General features: G+C 48.4%; 1 protein-coding gene across 1 annotated transcript in view; it reads left to right on the top strand.

Annotated features, from left to right (window-relative positions):
* The window catches only part of SORCS3 (sortilin related VPS10 domain containing receptor 3), a gene marked incomplete at both ends in the record, with an annotated part of 526,499 nt that overhangs the window by 219,187 nt on the left and 284,122 nt on the right, over window positions 1-23,190 (top strand). The window contains one exon of the mRNA XM_084245318.1: window positions 9,231-9,330. Coding sequence (XP_084101444.1) covers window positions 9,231-9,330 — 100 coding nt within the window. The remainder of the gene's footprint in view (window positions 1-9,230; window positions 9,331-23,190) is intronic.

Below are 23,190 nucleotides of genomic sequence, written 5' to 3'. Positions count from 1 at the left end.
GCAAGCCAACAACCTTTGTGTCTGTGCTGAGGTTCTTGAATGACAACTGACACACTCACACAGTGTGAAAGACAGACCAAGAATATGAACATTTGGCCAGTCCCATGGCCCAGCCTTCCCGCCTCCTAGATCAGTGATGGGCTGCTGCTGCTGTTGGGGCTACATTTTATCTGCTATGAACCATGAATTCTGCATGATCTGGTCTCCAGAGTCACCTAACCTCCAATTTTCTGCACTTGGAACCCGGTGATGGCTCTTTTTCAAAAAGCTGGGACAGGAGGGCATAGAGACAGATTAATTATCCTGTGTCATTGTGCCTCTCTTTGTATGACCAGAAAATTCAGCTGAAGAGTCAGATAACAGGAAGAGGCTACTGAGAGCTTTGTGGGCTTCTGCCTTGGCATTGGCCTGCCTGTGGTTTTTAAGCAGAGGGTCGACCGATATACACTTGGAGAACAAAGCTATTTAAATCACTTGCTTCTGGCTTGAGGTCTGGTATTAGTTATCTGGCTGGTTATTTGTGGTCAGGTTGGGCTTCTGCCATTGCAGAGATACAAATTAATGTGGCTTTGGGCACTGGCCCCAAGATGAGGGGTGGATCAGGCCAGAGGGGACATCAATGGTTTTCCCATTTTGATCGTAAAGACTCTCTGGGCAGCTGTTGGTCTGGAACTGAGCTGTGGAAACTCTTGACCCTGACCTTGGAATCAGTTGTGGCTCACCACACACCAGTGCTCCTAATTGCCTATGGGCTTTGATTGTTGACTCTCCTCAGTGTATCTCAGAGGAACACAGTTTGCCTGGAGGTGGCTGTGGGTGTACCTCAAGGTCTGACTCTTTGAAGCTTGGTCTGTCTGTTGAGTCCCAGACATCCGGCCATCTTGTATTTACATGGTAGCTATTGGAAACAGTCACCAAAAATTCTCCAGTTATTTATTGGGCATCCATGTTTGTGACATGCCAGGCATGGAGTCCTTGCAGCAACACAGACCTTTTGTCAGGGTGGAGGTTCTGTAAGTGAAGGACTCACAGCCAGTTTGTCCTGCTTGAGTCTAGTTGTCTTTGCCCTGCTCCCATCTTCCTGTTTTGTCCACTCAGATGTGCTCTGCATGGTCAGTGATTCAAAAGGCCATTTGCTTTTTTTTTAAGAAGGACCTTTTAGCAATTGTTGGAAAGAGAACCATCAGCACATAGGTATACACAGAGAGTAAATAGGGAGCTCTTAGGTACCTTTGAGATAAATGCACAGATAAATGTAGGTTGTAGTTGTCGGAGAGTCTCCACAGTAGAATTAGTGCTGGAACTGGGAGTCAGCCAGGAGAAAAGCTGGGCCACTGCCAGCCATGAAGGTACAGCAGGCAGACCTGAATGCTGGGCCTCCACAGGTACTGTGGCCTGATGTGACCGTGGCTGGCAGGGGGAGTTAGGGCTTCCATGAGCTGACCAGAATATTGGGGAGTTATCTTAGAGACAGGAGCTGGGTAGGGGCTGATGGCTCCATTCTCAAGAGTGGTGGCCACCGAGTTATGCACCTCCTGCTCTCGTGACAGCTTCATGGGACAGCCACACCCCTAGGTGTGGGTGCTGCCGTGGCCTTGTTTGTTTGTTTGAGTTAGCAGCGCAGACTTGAGTAGCTACTACAGAGATGGGCAAAACCTGAAATATTTACTCTCTTCCTCTTTTACAAAAAAAAAAAAAAAGTTTGCTAACCTGATCTGAGCTGCTCATAAGTGCCTGGCACATGGTAGATGCCATGGTAGATAATGGAGAGAAATACTTTAAGAAAGGAGCAAAGCAAAATCACACTGCTAACAGGAAAGGCAACTGTTACTACTGTGTTTGTTTGCTAATTTTAGACTAGAGGACACAGCAGGGATCCACTCATAAGGTGAGACACTGATGGGTAAGTCAAGGAGTGAAAGACTTGTGTTTTCCTAGTTCCCTAGCTTTGCAGATTCAGGAGGAAGAGTAGGGTAGAGGTGGGGGCTGAGGAGTTGAGGTGGCACAGAAGAAGCACTGGCTGGGTCAGGAAAGTGGTGTGCCCACCTGGCCCAGAATGTCTGCTGGCCTGTGAGCAGGGGCAGGGCACCATCCAGAGCCCCCTCGCCTCTGGCAGGGATGTGGCGCTGGGAATGGGGGTGTGGAGCAGCGATTCAGCTCTACTGGGAAGCTGACTTGGCTGCGTTGGCTGAAAGTTTTTCTTCTCTGTTTTTAACTTTTAAAATAGCAGTCCATATGCTTGTTGCCACCGGCCTCTCCCCCAGAAGCTTCAGCACAGGAGAGGGAGCTTGCTGGGGGAACACAAATGGATTCACAGCTCAACTCCAGAAGTTGTCATTGAGAGCTCCCCTGGGGGCAGGGGAGGCTGGGTAGGTCCTCGAGAATGGAAGGGTCCCTTGGCGAGCCTGTTTGAAGGCCTGTCAGGAATAAGAGTCCCTGAACAGTTGAAGCTGCTCAGAAGGAGTTGAGGAACTGGCCTTGACATTCAACTGGATGCCATCCAGTCTGCAAGAGCAAGTCCCGGCCAGAAAACAAGCAGGACCCTGGGAAGGTGGTGGAGCCACTGGCAGGAGGCCTGGGGTGAGGCACTCAGGAACACCAGGGACAGTGATCCTGGTGTGGGATGCAGGGCCCAGCTATTGCCTGGGCTCCCCTGTTGGGAGGTCAGAGCCCTGGAGCTAGATGCAGGCGGGGCCAGGCCCCCAGGAGGCTCTGTTCTCAGGCCCTGGAATGAAGAAGTAGCCAGTTGGTGAGACTGGAGAGTGTCTCTTTGAGGGGACAGCCTCCTTCCTTAGAGAAAACTTTGTCAATAACCAGAGATGTAGAAGCTATGCCTAGAGTATGAAGCCATCATCAATTGTACATCAAGGCGTCTCCCCAGAAGAGCTTTCCTTTATGGATTCACATGAAGGCACATGTAGGAATAGTCATTGAGACGTTGTTTATAATAGGAAATTTTTCATAATTAAATTTATTTATTTTCTTACATCATTGTTCATTTTTATTGGATGGTTTCACACATATGTGGATTATAGGAACCCGAACAAAGGATCAGGAAAAGACAAGATTTATAGTAGTAAAAAGTTTTTTTTTTAATGCACACAAGAACCAGGGCACAGGCCAGATGTGTGGGAGGGTGAGAGGATTCACCAGATAGAGAGCGGGGAACAGAACAGCAGACAGACCGAGAGCACTGCTGAGTGGAGCAGCAGGCGAGACAGGAGAGGTCTGCTGCACCATGTGGGTATCTCCCTGGCTGGCTGGGATCGAACCCGCACTGCAGAGGCTGCAGAAAGCTTCACAGCGCTGCGCTCAACCGCCTGTGCCACCAGGGAGGCTCCAGTAGTAAGAAGTTTTAAAATAAAAATATTCATTGGTAGTTTAAAAGGTAAAATGAAAATAGTAGTTGATGCATCAGTTAACAGGAGACCAGTGAGGCATGTCGACTCAGTTAAATCCCAATAACTGCACATCAGTAGAAGGAGCCAACGTGGAACACATGTCTCTGTGTGTTCTATGCCTGTCAGTGCAAAGATATTGGAAAGATGCTGTATTGTTTATGAACACAAATACTCCTTACATCTAGTGGCAGACATGTGATTAGCATCTCATTCTGCTTTTTTGTGTGCTGGAAATAATATATGAAAAGGAATGAAAAAAACCAAGTGAGTGCACACGTGTATGACATGCACACACACACACACACACACACGGCAGTGGATTCACCTGCTGGGACTGGAGGCGCTGAGCTGGGTACCAGGAGTGGCAGCTCCGTGATGCTCTCTCAGGACTTGTCTCCAGTTGTCTGTGTGTACTGAGACGTCCAAGCAGGGGCTGGCCCCGTGCCAGGCCTGGGCGTGTGCTCACGCTGGGTGTGATGGCTTCAGCTTTCTGAACAGTGTCCGAAGCCTCATGTCAAGATTGGGAGGCTTGCTTTAAAATCCAAGAGAGGTGTTGCTTCCCCACCAGCAGATTCTGGAGTCACCAGGGGGACGATAGTTTGCTCTCTTCTAGAAGCGAGTTCTGTGGCACAGCTGTCTCTGGCAGCAAGGATGAGGCATCTCTCTGCCAGCTGCGCCTCGCTCCAGGCAAAGGGCCCACAGAGTTGTGTGCAGTGTCCATGCCGGGAAGGACAGCGTCCAGGCCTCCTGGCTCCTGGCTCCTGGAGGTGTTTTACTGTTTGTCAGCCTGAATGAGCACACTGGCCAGGCGTGCAGGGGGCGAGTGTGGAGTGCTCTTTGTTGGGAAGTCCCTACTCTCAGCAGCCACTTTTGGAAAACAGCAAAGGCCCTGGGAATCCGTTGTGCGGCTGGTAGAAAGAGAGCCTGCGTGGTGCTAAGCACACTCCCTTTGATGAGGGTTATTTGGATTCTGGAAGGAAGTTTGTTGTGACATCAGTCATGCAGGGAGCCCTGAGAATTTAGCTCTTACAAGTGAGATGTTTGCTATATATAGCGTGAGGAAGAGTCGCTGGTTGGAAAACGGCTTAGCACTTTGTTGGTGGGATAATAAAATGTAAGTTCCAGGAGGGATCTTATGCTTATCTGAGTGAAACCTCTTGTGTGGTTGGCAGAATGAGACTTGGCAAAGATTCTTTTCTTGACTCAACACTAGTCAGGATCTTCTGGACTCTTTTTCAACGAGGCTCTGTCCTGGGGTAGATCCTCTAGAGCCCAATTTTGTTGAGAATCTTGGTGTAGGGAAATGAATTAAATTAAATCAAGTTGTTTTTTTTTTTGCCTCCCACCACTAGCCTCTGCGACCACCACCTGTGGCCTTGCGTTCTTCTCTGCTTTCTCTGCCCACGCAAGCTCTAAACAGTGCTCCCAAGTGTTGATGCAAAAAGTGTTTGGGAGTGTGATCATGTGGCATGTAAGGATACCCAGGGCTGAGACGTGTGAGCAGGGGGTACACGCGCCTATGGTTATGGATACCTGAGCATGCTTACCTATAAGTAGGGATGCCAGGGCTGGGAGATCATTATTACAAGAACGTAAGAGGGAGACCTTGAGAGAGCTCTGGGACCACGGGGGCTAGGAGTGTTGGTTGCTGCCAGCCTCCTGGCCGCTCTCCCCAGCCCCCCAGTCTGCTGGTGTGCCTGCATCTGGTTCTCTGCTTGAGCGTTAAAGGCATATCCCATCTATCTAGTGCTCCAAGGTCCTTTATCTGTTTGCCTGAATCCATCATGAACTTGTCCTGGCTCTGCTCCTGGTTTGCGCATGCACTTGGTAAGTCAGTTTAGCCGGAATCTCCCTTCCTTAACATCTGTTTATCTTCAGTATCTGGCCAGCGTCCTCCACCCCATCTCACTTCAGATGATGCTTGATCACCCTGCCTTCTGTGAGAACCGCATCAGGTCAGCCTAGCAAAAACAACCCTAAGCCTCTCAGTTGTGACCTCTGCCCTTCTCTGGTTATACATTCGCACTTTTCCTGGCTGAGCCCACTCTCTCCCTGCTACTGCAGGCCCACAAGCCCTTGGTCCCTATACCTGAGAGTCCTTCATGAAGTTGGCCTTACATTTTTTTTAAAGATTTATTTATTTTATGCAAGCACTGGGTACAGACAGAAGTGCGGGAGGGTGAGAGAATTCACCAGAGTCAGAGTGGGGAACAGAACAGGCAGACTGATGAAGTACACTGCTGAGGGGAGCAGTGGGCATGGCAGGAGAGGTCCGCTCGCCCTGTGAGATGCTCGCCGGCGGCCGGGGATCAAACCGGTGCTGTAGAGGCTGCGGGCAGCTTCACAGCCCAGTGCTCAACTGCTGAGCCACCAGGGGAGGCCCTGGCCTTACATTTTAACAAGTGTCAGAGTAATTTTTCTTGAGCACATTTAGAGAATTAACTTCTCAGGATAGCACTCTGAGTACATTTCAGAAACACTTCTCTAGTCTAAATTTCCAGATTCCAAGTTCAATATTCTTCCCCCAAACCATGCTGTCTTTATGCCTTCAAGAGCATAGAATCAAGAAGGAATCCATTCTCTGTTTTGTATGGATTAGTAAGACTACGTAACAGTGTCTGAAGATTGTGGCCTGTTTCCTCCTCTGTCCTGGATAGAATGAGAAACTTGAGGCCCCAGCAGACTAAGTAACTTGCGCTTGGCCTTCCCACCAGATAGCTGCTGATCTAAGGTTGAAACAGATTTTGCCATACCCAAAGCTTATGTTCTTTCCATGTTCTCCAAAGTTCCTTGTCCTTGAGGACTTACATTATGGCTGGGGAAATGGCACACAAGAAATGAATCATGTTCCTGCTGAGGAGTTAACGAGAGGGATGTACTGTGTGCCTTGGTGCAGAGTGGCTGGAGGGAAAATTTGCTTGGGTGCAGAGGGGACATGAGTGCTGATTAGCAAGAGTGCTGGGGAATCCTTTGTGGGTGCAGCCTGATTGAGCATTGGACCAGGGAATTGATCAGTTCACCTTGAAGCTGGTGGGAGGCAGCTTTCATCCCTCCCTGGCAACAGAGGCCGCTAGATCATCCCAGTCTGGGCTTGTTTTGCCAACATCCAGAGTGTCAAGAGTGCTTTCAGGGTGTGGCTATTTCAAGAGTTGAGTTGTCACTACACATTAACAGTTGGTCAAGAACTTGAACATTTGGACAAGCTCATTCATTCATTCATTATCGCAAATAAAGACAAAGTAAAACAATACAAAAATCAATATATTCAGCACTTACTTTGTGCCAGCCTTGCTGTAAGACATCAGGGTTGTTATAAGAAATGGTTTTTGTTCTTAGGGAGCTATAGTCAAGAGAGCTCCCAGAATAAACGTAGTGTGAGCCCATCGATAGCATAAATGCTACAATAGAAATATGTACAAGGTAGTATGAGCCCAGAAAGGAAACTGTGATTAATTTTCCAGTCCATTGTTGGAGGAAGGGTGATTTTGGAATTGAAGGTCAAAGATTAATTTACCAAGTAGTGAATATAGTGGCTGGATAGATCAGGTGAAGGGGATGAGGTGTGTGGATAGGGAGGGCAATGGAAAGGCCTGCCATTTGTGATGTTTGGCAAGGCTGGAGAAAAGGGGCTGGAAATGAGTCTAGTAAAAGGAGAATGGAATCAGATTTCACAAAAATAGGTTTGTAAGATACACCTTCTTGGTGTGTAGGCCACAGGTGATTACCAGCAGGGAGTGGACAGATCTTGGTGATTGGCATCCAACATGATAACAGACAGCATGGAGGAAAGTGGGAGGTTGAGAAGGTGGGAAGAAGAGGATCCAACTGGGGGGATTGTGGCAACAATGATAATGCATGAGCCAGAGCATGGGGTGAGAGTGGAAAGACTAGGGGTCCCAAATATTTAGGAGATAGAATCATTAAGATTTGGAGACTGAGCTGGGTTTGAGAGATTATGACAGGGGAGGATTGAAGGTGATTCTTGGTGCCTGATGTAGACAGGAGATGGAAGACAAGTGTCAGTTTTGAGGGCTGGAGCATTGAAGTGAGCTTAGCTGATGACCATGTGGGGCCTAGGGAGGCCTAGGGAGGCCCTCCCAGTAGCCTAGGGAGGCATTTGAAGTCCTAACCTTTGTTCAGAATATGTGCTGAGTGTGCATGATCCACAATTCACTTTTGGAACAGAAATGAACACCCATTTTATTGTGTTTTTTTTTTTAACAATATACCTACAACCTGTTAAGTTTCCCATGATTCATATTTTTGCATCTTCACAAATGCCTTGTGAGATGAAAGTATCCCCGTTGTTAAGACGGAAATCTTAAGATTCCAGGAATTTCAATAACTTGCAGTTGGCCCTCCCACCAGAGACCTGATGATCTAGGATTGAAACAGATTTTGCTACACCCAAAGCTCATGTTCTTTACTTACCATAGTGTTCTCCAAAGTTCTTTGACCTTGAGGACTTACATTTATGATTGGGGAAATGGAACGCAGGAAATGAATCATGCTACTGTTGAAGAGTTAGCAAGAGTCGTGTACTGTGTGCCGGGATGCAGAGTGGATGGAGGGGGAAATTTGCTTGGGAGCAGAGGGGAGATGAGTGGTGACTGGCAAGAGGGCTGGGAAGCCTCAGCAGAGGTGAGGTGACATGGAATTTGTCAGATTGCATGGATTTGGAAGTATTTCTTAAAGGTTCTCCCATAGTTTGGCTACTCAGCTCGCCAATGACGCTTTGGGCTGGGGCAGGAGCAGGTTAGTGTTCGAAGGTGAGTAAAGGAACAAGGAAAAGACAAAGACAGGTAATTAGTAGCAGAGGCACAGAGCCAGTGGCAGGAACTGAGATCCAAAGCAGAATGCAGCCAGCTATGAGGCCAGAGGGCCATGGGGAAATGAGTTGGCCTCTGTGACTTTCCCATGTTGAGTAAGCTTTGTGATTCATGCTAAGGAAGGTCCCAACAGAAAGAGGGTGAGGACATGTTGGTACCAGGGATTTCAAAAGGGAGCTGTGTGGGGTGGGTGTGGGGTCAGCAAGAAGAGAGTGTGTCAGAGAGGTTGGCTGCTGAGTCTCACTGTCCAGCACCCACTCTCCCTGCTCCCCTGGCAGGGCTTGATGGAGAGGGCTGTGGGTTGGCCTTTGTTTCTCTGAGCCCTGACTTGTGCTTTTGGTACAAGGTCAGAGGCCTGGAAACTAGGCCCAAAGGAGGAGCAGGTAGCCAGCAGGATAATTGAAATGATGAACCATTGGCAGCAGTTCAGTGTCATTGGCTTTTCATCCTAACACAACATTGCTCCTATGAAATCTTTAGACCCTTGCCTGGTGTGGCCTGATTTGGCGTTGGACCCACAAACTCTTGGGTACCATGCATCCTGCCCCTGTAAGGTCTCAGTAGAGGGAAAGTTAGGGTGGGTGCACCCCATTGACCTCAGAGAAAGCCAGTCTGGCTTCTCTCCCTGTAGCCTACCAGCACAGCTCCCTGTGGGCCATAACCTTGCCTGGCCCTCCCATGGCCACACGGAGAACCTAGGGTAGGGCGAGCACCCCACGGCAGGCTCCAGCAGCTCTTGGCACTGCAGTTTTACAAAGGGCAGAAAAATAGGTCTCTGAGAAATGCCAGAAGCAAATGGGAGGGCCTAGGTAGGACCCAAATGCATTAGTCTAATTGTGCTCCTAAAGTTAAAGGGGCCTTTATCTCTGAAGAACACTTTCAAGAACTCATGTGATTTGGGAACAAAGGAGCAGAGCCAGGGAGAACCTGACTCCCCTTAAAACACAATCCCCTCTTTGGTAAAACAATCTCTCCTCTTCTTTCTCTCTCTTCCCTGCAGATCAACAGATTATGGCACCACTTATGAAAAGCTGAATGACAAAGTGGGTCTGAAGACCGTCCTCAGTTACCTGTATGTCAATCCCACCAACAAGAGGAAGGTAAGACAAGGGGCTGTGGTTCTGAGCACTCCGCGGGGTAGCGGGGCTGCCTAGTCCAGGAGTTAAGGGAAAAAAAAAAAAAAACAATAGCAATGGAAATGCTTGTAGAATACCTGTGTATGGGCCAAGATCATTAGATACTTAAATCCAACAGCAACCTCATTGGGTCACAGTAAGAATAACAACAGTGAACCTTGATGCCGGCTCAGGCGTGTCTCTGTGCCTGGGATGGCTGAGTGCTTTGAGTACTTAGCTCATTTATTCTCACTTGGAGTCTGTTCCCATCTTATAGATGAGTAAGGTAAAGTTCAGAGAGGCTATATGACCTTCTGAGGTCAGATAGCAGTCAGTGAGGCATCTGGGATTGGAGTAGAGGTCTGCTGGCTCCCAAGTTGAGTTTCGGTCTTGCTGGTCTACTTGCAAGGAGTGCCTGATAGGGAGTTAATTTCAGCCAAGGGATGGTTAGGCAGCCCCTGAATTCTTTAAGTTGACCCAGAGCTGCTTCTGAAGCACAAGAGAACAGCTCTGGTTCCAGTGGCCTCTCTGCTTCTGCCCTTCCTCTTGACCAAGCAGCCAGGCTGAGGATGGAATCATGGAAGGTCAGACTTTGGTCATGGAGAGGGCTGGGCACTATGGAAGAACACTTGGTTTTAGAAAATACATGCTGTGCAGCGTATGGGCATTGGGGCAGGGTAATCTTTCCCTCAGCTTGGAAGGCCTGGCCCAGTAAACAAATAAGGGTAGAAAAGACCATTTTCATGTTTCTAAAGACTGGACGTGGTACTGCCAGGCTCTCCTCTTGCAGTCTAATTTGCACTCCCCAAGGGTTTTTTTCTGCTTCAGTAAGGTGGGCTCAGGAGATCTTCTGCTCACTCTGAAGATGTGTGTGATCTCTCGCTCCTACTTGGGGAGCCCCAAACTGTGACTTAGTGTATTATTGTTGATGCTGCTCAAAGTAGAGCAGCTTTGGCCCTTAACATCATAAATCACAATCCCACCCCTTTTCCCCACTCGTACATCTGGGGTCTCCAAATACCCCCAGCAAAGGGAGGAAACAGAATTGCAGACTCCTGTTTCATTATTGGTGATCAACGTTACAGCCAGTCCCAGGGGTCCCCCAACCTGAGACCATGCCCACCAGCCAAGTGCCAAAATCCTCATCATCAGGACTGTTTAGCCACCTGTTACTGTTTCTAGCTGGGCATGTTTCTTATCTTTGCCCCTACAAGTTGCCAAGCTTACATTTTTCAGCATTGTTATTTGAACAATTGAATGCTAGAGCTGAAGACCATAGATTCATCTTGCAAGCAGTTGTGAATAGCCCTTAAACTGCAAATCTTTTACAAATATAGTTAAGACTCTAGATCTCTTTTCTGGAAGTATGCACCTGCACACAAAAATATGAAAACTATTTTTAGGGATTTGTGAACCTCTTGAGTCCCACTCCTAGCCCTAAGATATCTGTGGAGGTTAAGAACCTGCCAACTCTACCATTAGTCTCAATTCACAGAGCTGGGGTCTGAGACCCAGCACACAGCTTTCCTTCCCCTTACAAGCTATTAATGGTCCCCGAGTCCCTAGATCTCATTACTGTCCCCTGATTCTCGTCCTCAGACCGAAGCAGATCAACCTGTGCCCAGGTCATGTCTGCATTTAACAGAGCTGAGCTTTGTCCAGACAGACTGAAGGTTTTGTGCCTCACAGCAGAGGGGCTTGGGCCATCCGGGTGTCTTTGATAACAAACCTTTGAGCAGGTAGGGAAATGCAGGCAGGTTGTGGTTCAAAGGTGGCTACAGATTTTAAAACATTGCTTTGGAAATGGCAGAGAGAATAGGACGATCTGATTGTCAGGGAGTATGACCAGTTTGCTACAGGGTAGAGGTCTTTGTGTGGTGACAGGACTGGTTGGTCTGACACAAAATAGAATAATGGCTTCTCTTTCTGAGCGCCTTCTTTTTCTAAGAAGTGTGGTCACTGGGCTGATAGGTGCATTTCTATACTCCATTCTAAGTTTTACTGTTAATCCCCAGAGCCTGGTATTTTCATCCCCACGTGACAGGTGAGGAAACTAAAGCTCAGGTAGGTAAGCCACTTGGTTGTTGCAAAGGAGCTGGGGTCCAGGATCTCTGCCCCCTGCCTCTGACCACATGGGCCATGCCATGTACTCTGATCTGCTGGAGGCCAGTGCCCTGGCACAGAGGAAGCCCAGGCCAGCCATTGCTCTGTAATCCGTAATTCTCTGCTCCGGTTTTCTGCCCATTCGTGTTAAGAGGATTAGCAGTTTCTTAAAAGAGGAGGGGAGTGTGAGAGTCTCCTCCTAATTGATTTACCAGTGAGAGGATAATTGCTTCCAGGCTACCCTACAGAAATACAGTAGGAGGGACCAATTTTTTTTCGATGGGCAAGCCACCTGTCAAGCCGTTACAGAGCCTTGGAGTGTGCGGGAATGATGGTTATTCCCGTGTCAGTCTCTTAATGCAGCAGCATAACCCGGGCTCTGTGGGACACCCGCAAACCTCTAAACAAAACACCATGCAGATTTTAAAATATTAGTCTTCCGCTTTCTTTCACGATGTCTTGCATGATTCTTGGAGGTATAGGAAAAGTGAGCTCTGAGATAGAACACTTTCTATTCATAGATATTAAGATCTCTTACACTAAAGCAAAGCAAAACCAGAAAATGTAGAAAGATAATTTTAGGCCGTTAAGTGCTCTGTTGGATGTCTACCTCTGAACAAAGTCTTTGGAGGGGAGGTTCCTACTTTCAAAAGTATACAAGGACCTGGGCAGATGCATATAGAAAACAGCTCTATACAGACCTGGGGTTTCAAACCCAAGTGGATACAAGGGCCAGACAGTGATGCCAGTGAGTGAGGAGGACCAGGTGGGGACCACGGCAGCTCCCCTGGAAGGGAGCTTCCACGAATCAATTCCAGATGACTGTTGTCTTGTGAGTGTGAAGACCCAGGCAGCCGTGGCCTGATTGTTCTTATTTTCTGATTTTCTCAGGAACTTTTCTCTGCACATCTTTATATGAAACATCTGTATTTGGGGGTATTTCAGACAGATGTGTTTCAGATAGAGTGCAAAGGCTGGCAAAGCTGTCCCCAAATCTGCTTTAGTCCCTTGTAGCCAATTTGCATCAGGTGTCATATTCTGCACAGTAATTTGTCTCGGGTGAAACATTGGTATTTGCAAAGTGGTCTTCAGGGCCACTGGACAAGTTTTAGTAAATATCCCTGACCTTTATGCTCTGTGTGACAGGTAAGCTAAGCTGAGCATGGTTTGCAAAGACCTCCCTTTACTCAGCCCCATCACGTGTACATCCTGCAGCGCAAAGGGGCCGTCATGCCACTGTGGGTAGGACTGCCGGAGTGGGAGGAGGAGGCAGACATCCTGCCTGACATGACTGAATAAGCCATCAACCCTCCCCAGCCCCTTTCCCAAGAGCCTCCATTGTCCCTATTTGTACAATGGCAAGGTTGGGTCCTTACTTTGATGTTTTTCCTAGCTCTAGGGATCTGGGTGGCCTCTTGGAGGGCTGCATGGTAACGTGATGAGCCATGAACTTTGGGCTCAGTGGATCGCTATTGGGTAGTCCTTGAAAGGACCATGGCCAGACGTTGGCCAGCAGGGACTCCCATCTAGGCCAACTTTTCAGAAGTTACAGTGTCTTGATCAGACAATGGGGGCTCCCCACTGGCTCAGCAGATAGAACTCAGAGCAGTGGCCTCTCCGTGGCCTGACTGAGCAGTTTGATCAGCCAGAGCTGATGTGCCCCCACAGGGTACCCCTGTCGTCTCCAGGAGTCCCCACCCCCCTCCTATAGGAATGGGATCTGGAGATGCTGTCTGGATCTCTTGTGGCAGCGCAGGGCCAAGGACACCATGTCCACAGACAGTGGGCAGGGGCCAGCCTTGTGACTCAGCCCTGCCCCTGCACACTCCCTGCCCCTGTAGTCTCAAGCAACTTCTTTGATTTGTGGCCCCTGATCTTTCCCTTGGGAAAATGTGCTTCCTAAACTCTATGTTCAAGAGCAAGTAAGACACGTCCCTCTTAATGCTAATATGTTTCTATTTCCACAGGTAATGAGAATCTATGATAATATTGATATTAACAATAATAATGTAAGCAGAAGAAGTAACAGCTAGCAATTTTTTTGGAATTTACTGTGTGTCAGGATTTGTTCTAAATGCTATATATAAATTAGCTCTCTCCGTACTTCACCAGTAACTCTGTGATACTTCATTTATAAGTGATGAAAGATTTTGGCACCAGTGACCTACTCAAATTTGGTATCTGATGGCCACTTCCCTGGCCTGATATGCTTATCTGACTATCTTTTGAGATGCACCACATGTTAGGGATGGGAGGATCCTAATTTAACAGAGGTCTTAAGTCACTTGCAGCAGAGCCAGAAACTGGGTCTCCTGATACCTAGTCCAGTGTTCTCTGTCAGATACCCCAACTGTGGGCAGTGGACACAGATCTGATGCAGAACCCCATTGGCACAGGGGTGACTACAGAGGGGTCAGTTGGGCGTGTATACCCCCCACCGGTCTCTGAATGTGTGTTACACGGTGGTTCACATAAACACCTATAGCTTCTTGGTTCACTGGTCCCAAAGGGTATTGGAGCCAGAATCCCAGTGCCAATGAACCCGGAAGAGAAACCAAGGACCTGAAATCCAAACTGTTTTGTGCATGTTGAAGGACAGAATGGATGAGTGGCAAGGCCAAGGCCAAGTGGCTGTCAGGAAAATGAGACCGGCCCCCTGGGAAGAGACTGTCAGGAAGGAATCAGGATTTCCGGTTTCGACTTTTCTCTTTGTCAGCTGTGGGGCCCTGGAGAAGTCACTTACATGATCTGAGCCTCTGTTTCTTAGTCTGTAAAATGGGGATGAAAGGTCATTTACCCCCCCCTTCCTTGTGGGAGCATAACTAGGATGAAATGAGAAATGTAATATTGCTTGGGAAGAAATAAGCTGCAGAGGGGACGCGTGTGAGCCCTCCGATGAAGGTGACCTAGTCACACACTGGACTCAGGCTCCCTGGGAACCAGTTCCCTGGTCGTGACTCTGGTGCTGACAATGGGCCCTGCAGGGCAGCTTCCTTGGGAGGATACTCGGGCCAGAACTCAGGGATTTTAAAGAGCTGTCCAGGAGGCAGCTTTGCCCATATCTCCTCTGTCTCTTAAAACCAAACCTGCTGACTGCCTGAGAGATCAATTATTCTGCTGATGGAGAGAAATGGCCTCACTCTTGTTAATTCACAACCACCTCGTTTGTCCTGCCTCATAAATTAGCAGTTGCCAAGAGGCTAGAGAAGTGTTTCAGGAGATGTGCTTAGGGGGGAAAGTGTGAGAGAGAAGAACAAAAAGGGAAAAGAACAGAACTTGGATCCAATTTCTCTCATTTGCTGATGGCAAGTCTATAGCTTTTTTCTCTTGCTGTGTCCGGAAAAAGAGCTAAAATGAACCCTTCAGGAGTGAAAGTCTCAGACATCATCAGGGACCGAAAAATCAGAATAAAGGGAAGCTAAGAGATCAGGAGAGAACTGGATCATCATCGAAGGAAAGACACGAGTTTGCATGTGTCCTTGCAAGCGTGACCAGTGCTGAAGCTGACCTGAGGTGTGAGGTGTGGTTTAATTCAAAGTAATTACTTAAAGGAAAGGGAAGGTAGAGTGATTCTTGGAAATTCTCTTTAGTCTCAAAGTCCCTTTCTCAGCAATATATATATGTGGGTTTCTGTATAAATGACTTCAATGTGCTCTAGCCAAGAATTTATTTAAAGGCTCATTAAAATGATTACTAGTTTTTCTTTTGCATTTTATTTGAAAATGGGAAGAATATAAACCTATAGCCTGGCTTCTCTCCAAAGTGCCCTTTGGGGTTTGCATCGAGTAGATCATATTTTCTTAAATAAAGATATGATTTGTGGTAAGATTATCCAAGCATTTAAGAGGAATAATAAAAATTAGTCACTTATTACACCTCTTAGAGGCTTGCGTTTTCCTAACCTATTTTTTAAATTTGATTTTCATTGGTGTTAGCTTTTATGTATCTGTGTACGCGTGCATCTGCGTGTGCACAAAACTTGTTCAGCAAAGAACACTCTAAACACTTCTGAGTTAAGCAATAGGAAAGTAAATGGTTCCTCTTCTCTGGTTTGAAATGAATGAAGGATTAAAAGGAAACCTGTGTATCAAGGGCCTCCCCAGTGGTGCAGCGGTTGAGCGCTGGGTTGCGAAGCTGCCTGCAGCCTCTGCAGTGCCAGTTCGATCCCCGGCCACTGGGTGAGGGTCCCACATGTTGCGCAGACCTCTCCTGCCGCCCGCTGCTCCCCTCAGCAGTGTACTTTGTCAGTCTACCTGCTCTGACTCTGGTGAATTCTCTCACCCTCCCGTGCATCTGACTGTACCCAGTGCTTGTATAAAGAAATAAATCTTTTTTTTTTTTTTTTTAAAAAGGAAACCTGTGTATCTGGATGGTCACGTGAGGTGCTGCTTCCGTGTAACTCCCTGGCTCGCCACAGGGAGCCCGGCTGGCAACCGTAGAGGCCGGGTCACATATCTGAAAGGGGCCTCCATCCCAGGGTGGGTGGCTGCTGAGGGGACAGGCGAAGGCAGAGCTTGTAAGAGGAGCAGAAGACCAAAGACCCCAGAGGGGTCAGGCTGGGAAAGAAAATCCCAGCAAGACACTTGGATGGGGCCTTCCAAACTGGGAGTGGAGGCCGTGGAAATGTTATACTTTGAAACCTTGACAACAGAAGGTGACGTGTCCCGGTCTGGAAGAGTCACCACCACACTGAAAGGAAGGAAGATGTCGTTGTGGCATAATCATCAAGTCAGTGGATAAGAAAGGGAGAGGCAAAAATTGGGCAGACTTTGGATCAAGAAAGCTTGGGATGTGAAGAGACGGGACCAGCAGGGGCAGGCTGATGGGGGCGGGGGTGAAGGTTTGAATAGACTGGGGGATTTATCAGTTGCAAGTTGGGAGAGTGAAGCTGGAACTAGATATTGCAGACCTCCAGAAGCTCAGGGGTGAAGTCAGGACTCACATGCAGAAAGACTCGGGAGCCCAGCAGGCTTCTGAGCTGGGGCCTGATGGCCTCAGATCTGTGTCTAAGAAAGACTACAGCTCTGGTGCTAGTGAGGTGCCATGTGAGGTGTAGCACCATCTCTGCCCCCTACCCTGCCCGCCCCACCTTTGGGGACCCTTCTCTGAGCTCACAGGCAAGAGAAATTGTAGCAGAGTGCTGGGGAAGGCAGGGAGAGGCTTCTTCCTAATGTTCCCACGCACGGTTATAGAGCACATGGATCTCGCTGTCCCTGAGGTAGGGCTATCTGTAACAAAAACAACCACCACCACCAGCGAAAGAAATGAGCCTATTTTTTTCTTCCTTGATGAGCTCAACCAAGCAGAGAGATTGCTTCTGGCAGGCAAGCCTTGCCCTGGCCTGTCCCCCATGACCAGCTCAAGGTCAGAGTCACAGTTATCAGCTCTCCACATACACCCTGCTGGTGACCGGGTCCGGGTAAAGAGGGGCACACATCCTGGGGTCCTCAGGCCTGCCATGGGGCCAGGGGCAGGTTCAGAGCAAGAGTCCCTGTCCTCACGTGGGGTTTGGGCTGGCATGCAGAGGGGACACTTGTCAGTTCTGTCTGCTGCTCCTGAGGTCCAGCCAGCAGTGTGAGGTGGAGGAAGCCCTTCCCAGCATAGCCAGGCCTCCCTGTGCCCCAAATGCAGCACATCACTCCCTTAAGCTTCAGCTTCCACCTCTGCAAGTGGGGCTCATGGTAGTATTTAATACGAAGACATTGTAAGAACAAAATAACAGGACATGGAGCATGCAGGGAGGAGGCGCTCAGCATCCTGCCTTCCCCTACTCTGGGTTTCCCTCCCAGTTCCCAGGGCACCATCTTCCCATTACTGACTTGACTATCCTGGGAAAAGGAATCTGGATCTTCCTCAAACTAATGTTAGTTAAAATTTTCCCTCTTCCAAAACAGAGAAACCTCACTCTCCTGCCTGTCTCCCTGTCTCCCCGGGGCCCAGCACCTTCCCGGTGCGCCTTCTCACACAGCCTCCGAGTGCTTCTCTCTCACCTAGTGGGATCTCCATTCAGAGAAGTGGTTGCCAGCCCCACAATGCATTTACACCTGTTTTTACCCCTGCCCCCAAGAGGCAGATAATGCTGGTAGAGCGGGGTCCAGAGCCAGATCTGCCTAGTGGCAGAACCCCAGGCAACCCCTCCAGTGATGGGCCCACCCACAGCACCCCATCTATGTAGACACACATCCAGCTTGCTGCTCGCTCTTGGTGGTGTGCAGATCATCCTTCTCTGCACCACTCATTTCTCTGTGGGGTCAGGCCTGGGAAACTTGCAAGCACTGCAGACCCAGGCCCACCCTGGCAGTCATTGCATTTAAGTGAGATTCATGTAGGGTCATGATCCAGGAGAGGAGTTGGTGGCCCAAGACTTCAGAGGCTACATCTATGGCAGTGGAGGTTGGATCCAGCATTAGAAGGAAACAAAATACCAGCATTTATTGAGTACTTACTGTGTACCATGCTAATGGTATACAATGAACATGTTTCTCATGCATAAAAATATGCGAGGTAAATAGTTATACCCATGGTATGAGAAAAGGGGGAGGGGCAAGAGTAACAATGGTACTGGAGAGAGAGACATTGAACATACAGTACACAGAGGCGAAGACATGGCTTCCTGGCTGGGGATTGCCCAAGCCAGATTTTGAACCCAGATTATACAACTTTGAGACACACACTCTTAATGTCCTGTGGACCAGCAAGTGCTGTGACATCCCAGATCCCCTGTGTTTTTCTCTAAAGGAGGGATGTGGATCTGCAGGGGATGTGTTTCCTTCCAGTGCAACAATGCCATGGGCTGTGCTGCTGAAAATTTATGAAGTATTCCCTGCTGAGAGGAGAAGTAGGAAGAGCCAGGGTTGCTGAGTTTTCTTAAACATAGAACAAACAATGCACTGGGCGGCAGGGGGCGGTGACCAGCCCGTGGAGTGCCTTCACAGTCGGCCATTCATTAGAGGAGCAGCAGGGCAAGCTTGGCACTCCCACTTGGAGCCCCATAGGGCATGGACTGGCTGGCTTCCCCAGGGTATCTTTCCACTCAGGCAAGAAGCCGCTTGCTCTTCGGCTTTTTCTGGCCCTGCCTCTCAGCAGCTGGTGGCTGGAAACATTACTCAGTATTTCTAAGCTTCTGTTTCTTCCTCTGTGTAATCAGGATAACATTACCACCCACCTTACCCACCCCGTGGGCTGGTAGGTAGATTAAATATTTGCAGTTGCTTAACCAGTGACCAGCCGTGGGACCCAGGGATATACATACTCTTTATTTCATTGCCCTCTGGATGACTGGGCCCTGACGGGGGCAGGGGGTGCCCCATGTTGGGCCTGCCCATCTATGAACACTCAGTCTGCCTGAGGGTTTGTGCCTGTCTCAGGCTTCATGTGGAGGTGATGGGTTACTCAAGGGGGTCTGATGAAGAAATGTAGTTCCTGAGGGGGAGACCACATACTCAAGTCTACCTGGCTATTCCATGGCAGGACTCTGGTTTTGGAAATCATATTTCTGGCTTCAAGTCCTAGTCAAGTTACTATTAAAGTCCCCAGAAAGACGTGCACACTGCAGCACACCTGGCAGACAGGTAGCTAAGGACCCCAATGGCTGGTGCTTTAAGGTGCTTGTGGGTTTTCCCAGTAAACCTGGGGCTTCTAGGCCTCTGGGGTAGAAGAGACCAGGTCAAACTCTGAGACCCAGGTGAGTCTGGGAGGGAGCCTGTCCTAGGGTGTGTGGTCACGGTTAAGGTCCCCAAGGCCAAGTTGTGCCCAGATCAGCCCAAAGGAGCAAAAACAGATGAGAATCTCACTCAAGGTTGAACAAGGAGAATAAAAGTCCAAGTCAGAGAAAGTCTACTGATGTCCATAGGGTGAAAAAAGACCCAAAGAGAAAGACCAGGCTGGAGGGAAGTGAGCAGACCTGGAACAGGTGAGCTGTGGCCTGTGAGCAGACCTGGGCACAGGCTCCAGATGGAGACTGTGTGATTGTTGGCAGCCTGTTTTCCTAGGGTGCCTTCCATTTGTTGGGGGGATGGTAGCAGGAGAAGCACTTGAGTGATTAAAGGAGCCAGCAGGGCCAGTCAAGGACAGTCACATAGAAGAGCAGCAGGGAGATAGGATGCAATTATCCAAAGTGGTCTTTGGCCTGAACCTTGAATCTTTAATCATCCTGAGGAGGCAGTGGCAGCAGATATATGCATGGATTTCCTGACTGTGCTCTGGACCTTTGGAGAGGAGTGAGTTGATGTCAGAGCAGAATCTTAGCATGCAGGTTAGTTCCAGAAAGTCCACTTGGAATAATACACTGCTGGCTTTCTGGTCTCAGCAGCCCTTCCTTGATCCCCAGTCGCCGAGCATCAGCATCCCAAGCTCGGGGGAGAACAAGCTTGCAGACACAAGGTTGTAAAAGTCATCTCTAGAGAAGATTTCTGCAGCATAATAGCTCCATGATGTGGGCGTCTGGAGACCCGTCTTGCCTTAGCTGGACCCGAAGCCGATTTTCATTGGTTTGAATTACTCCGTATCACCCTCTTCTCTTGAGAAGCTATAAAATCGGTTTCTCTTTTGTTTCAGAGTTGCTTGCACACTGAGTTTACCCTCATGTTTTAGGGCAGGGACTTGGGGCCTGGACCATTAACTCCAGGAGGCAAAGGAGAAGGAACTATAGGGTAGAGATGGCCCTGCCAGTCATCTACTGGAAAAATAATAGCCAGGACTTTATATTCAGGAGTCACCACTTTGATAATGCTAATTATGTTAATCCTTACTCCAAAGCTTCCAAGAACTCCTCTGTGTTTCTGGGAAAACATCTCTGCAGGTGTGTAACTCAGCAAGTGTTCTTAGCTCCCCGGAGTCCAGGTGAGAACCCCTGTACAGATGTGTGGCTCAGTAAAGTACTGTGAGCTTCCCAGTATCCTGAGAACATCTGTGCAGGTGTGAAGCTCAGCAAGTATTCTGAGCTCCCCAGAGTGCAGGTGAGAACATCCGTACAGATGTATAGCTCAGCAAGTATTGTGAGTTCCCCAGTTTCCCTGGGAGAACATCTGTGCAGATGTGTGGTCCAGCAAGTGGTTCTGAGCTTCCTAGCCAGTCTATCTTTGACCTGCTCAATAATATAAGATCTGTAACCTTGGGCAAGTTTTGGATGTTCCACATCTCAGGCCATTCGCCATATAATTGGAGTCCTAGTAGCTGCCTATGTCAGCAAGGATGCTTTTTGAGTTTACAAGATACAGAAAATCCTGCCTTAACAGGCTGAGGTGTGGGGAATGTGTTACTTCGTATGGTGAAATGTAAAGGTAGGTCTGTTTCAGGTGATTCATTTATTGGTTCTTTGGCCTTGTGGAGGATCAAGCTTTATCCAGTTTCCTGCTCTGCCATCTAGACTGTTGGGCATGAGGATGGATAATGAGGTGGCTGCAGAGGCCCTGGCATCACATGCCAGAAGAATAGGAAACAATGTGTATTCAGGCGAGGGCACTGTTTCCAGAAGCAGTGGCTCACAGCAATGCATCCTGTGTGCATGCCACTGCTGGGACTGGGCGGACCAGGTGGGTGGGTGGGTGGGCAGCCTCCAGCAAGCACATGCCCAGGCAGAGGGGGCTGCTTCAAGAAATTAGGGAGGAAGGAGAAGCATGGATAGGTGGAGGCTGTATCGGCCACTTTGTCTCATCATGGACTTTAGAGAATCAAATGAGGTAAATCATGTAAATGTTAGCTTTTTCTGTTTACCTCTTGATGTCTTGGCTCTCACGGCTACGTGGCCACTCCACTTACCCAAGTCTTGCTTCTCTTCCACACTTGAGTGTCCATCTTCCTTCTTCCATGAAGTCTTCCCCAGATTTTATTTGCATATTTCTTCCAAATAGAACGTCTATCCCTAATTCCAGAAACTGGACAGCAGGTGTATGGATTGAGTGTTCAGATAACCTGAGGAAATGTGAAAAGTATTGACGTGCAGATCTCACTTACCCCTGGTGATTCTGATCCTCTGGATTTGGAGAAGCTTTGGGATCGATTTTAGGCAAAGTATCTCCAAGGCATCCCTGAGGAACAGCCAGGCTGAGAAATAATTCTGACATTTAACAGCTGGGCTTCCTCACCCCTGCCAAGCAAGCCTCTTGCATCCTGTTCCTGGTGCTGAGCAAGACCCTCAGCCCATGTGCGCTGCTGCACCTGGTACCACACAACACAGTTTGGGCACATCTACACTAGCGGGAGTTTTTTAAGTGATTGTGTTTCAGGGGGCTTTTGAATGAGTGGGGTGGCTTAAGTTCCCCCCCACCCCCAGAACTTTTCTAGATGTTTGGGTAAGATCTCATCTATCCCTCTGTTTTTATAAGACTTAACCAAATGAAGTTACTGGTTTATTCCTTTGCCATTTTCTGCCAAAGAGATAGTGCTGTCCCCACATTCCCAATTTCAGTCTTTCTGACCAGCATTTCTTTTTTCTTTTTAAGATTTATTTTATTTATGCATACAAGAGCTGGGGTATAGGCCACACATGCAGGAGGTGAGAGGATTCACCAGAGACAGAGTGGGGAGCAGAACAGGCAGACTGACTGAAATACGTTGCTGAGGGGAGCAGCAGGCGAGACAGGAGAGGTCTGCTGCACCATGTGAGTCAGCTCCTTGGCCGGGATCAGACTCATGCTGTAGTGGATGGCAATGGCTTGATAGCACTGACTTTAATCCCTGCAACACCAGGGAGGCCCCTGCCCAGCATTTCTATATACCTTCCAGGATTAAAACCAATTTAGACCATCTGACTGTCATTTCCTTTAAGATTGCAGGAGTAGAAGTAGAAAGTGACTTAACATCATCTCTGCAAACAGCCAAAGCTGGGGAGTGGCGTTCCTGCTGTGCCTCCTTTTCAGTAATGATCTGAGCTGCAGAAAGACAGCTTCTTGCTATCTTGTCCCTGAGATTTCTCCAAATGACTGTTGTGCATGTCAGCTTGTTTGGGTGATTGAGAGAGACAGTGAAGGGACAGTAGTAATGTCCCATAATATGCTTGCAGTGTGCCAAAGTTAAGGCTATGTTTTTATATATGTTACACGATTGATCTTCCAAACAGCCCTATAGCCCATGTGAGTATATTATCCCCTTTGATCCTTGTAAATTAGTCTCTATTGTTATCCCCATTTTGCAGCTATAGAAACTGAGGCCAAGAGAGGTAGAGAAACTTGCTTTCCTAACAAGTTGATAGCCTGGGTTTCAAACTCAGGCTGGATTGACTCTAGGTTCCACACTCTGTCCCTTTGCACCCTACTCAGTTCTGGACAACCCTCATCACAGCCTTGAAAGGATGCGTCAGTTTCATTGATTCTGCACTCTGGGTGTCCTGCAGGATTTGCAGAGGGTCTTTAAAACATACCCAAAGCACAGGCATCCCCTAAGGAACTGTTTTAGTAGGTCTAGAGTGTGTTCCTGGGTTAGTAATTTGTAAAGCTTTCTGCATGATCCTGGTGTGCTTCTAGCATCAAGAACTGCTAGTCTGGTTGGAGTGAAGGAAAAAATGTCATTATCCATGCATATTCAGGGGTTTGTTTTGTGTCCTGGTCCTTTGCTTTCACAGAGGCATGCCAGGAAGGGGATAAGTGCTGTGGGTCACAGAGGAGGGACATGCTGGTTCTACCTGGCAGAGCCAGGAAGGCATAGAGTGAAGCTTATAATTGAAGCAGCATATCAGTAGGGGTTTACTGAAGGATGATGGTGGCTTTGGGCTGGGAGGATTTTCCAGGCAGAAGAAATAATGTG

The sequence above is a fragment of the Talpa europaea genome (assembly GCF_964194135.1).
Source record: "Talpa europaea genome assembly, chromosome: 10".
NCBI lineage: Eukaryota > Metazoa > Chordata > Mammalia > Eulipotyphla > Talpidae > Talpa > Talpa europaea.
This window is presented reverse-complemented; position numbering and strand designations above follow the sequence as displayed.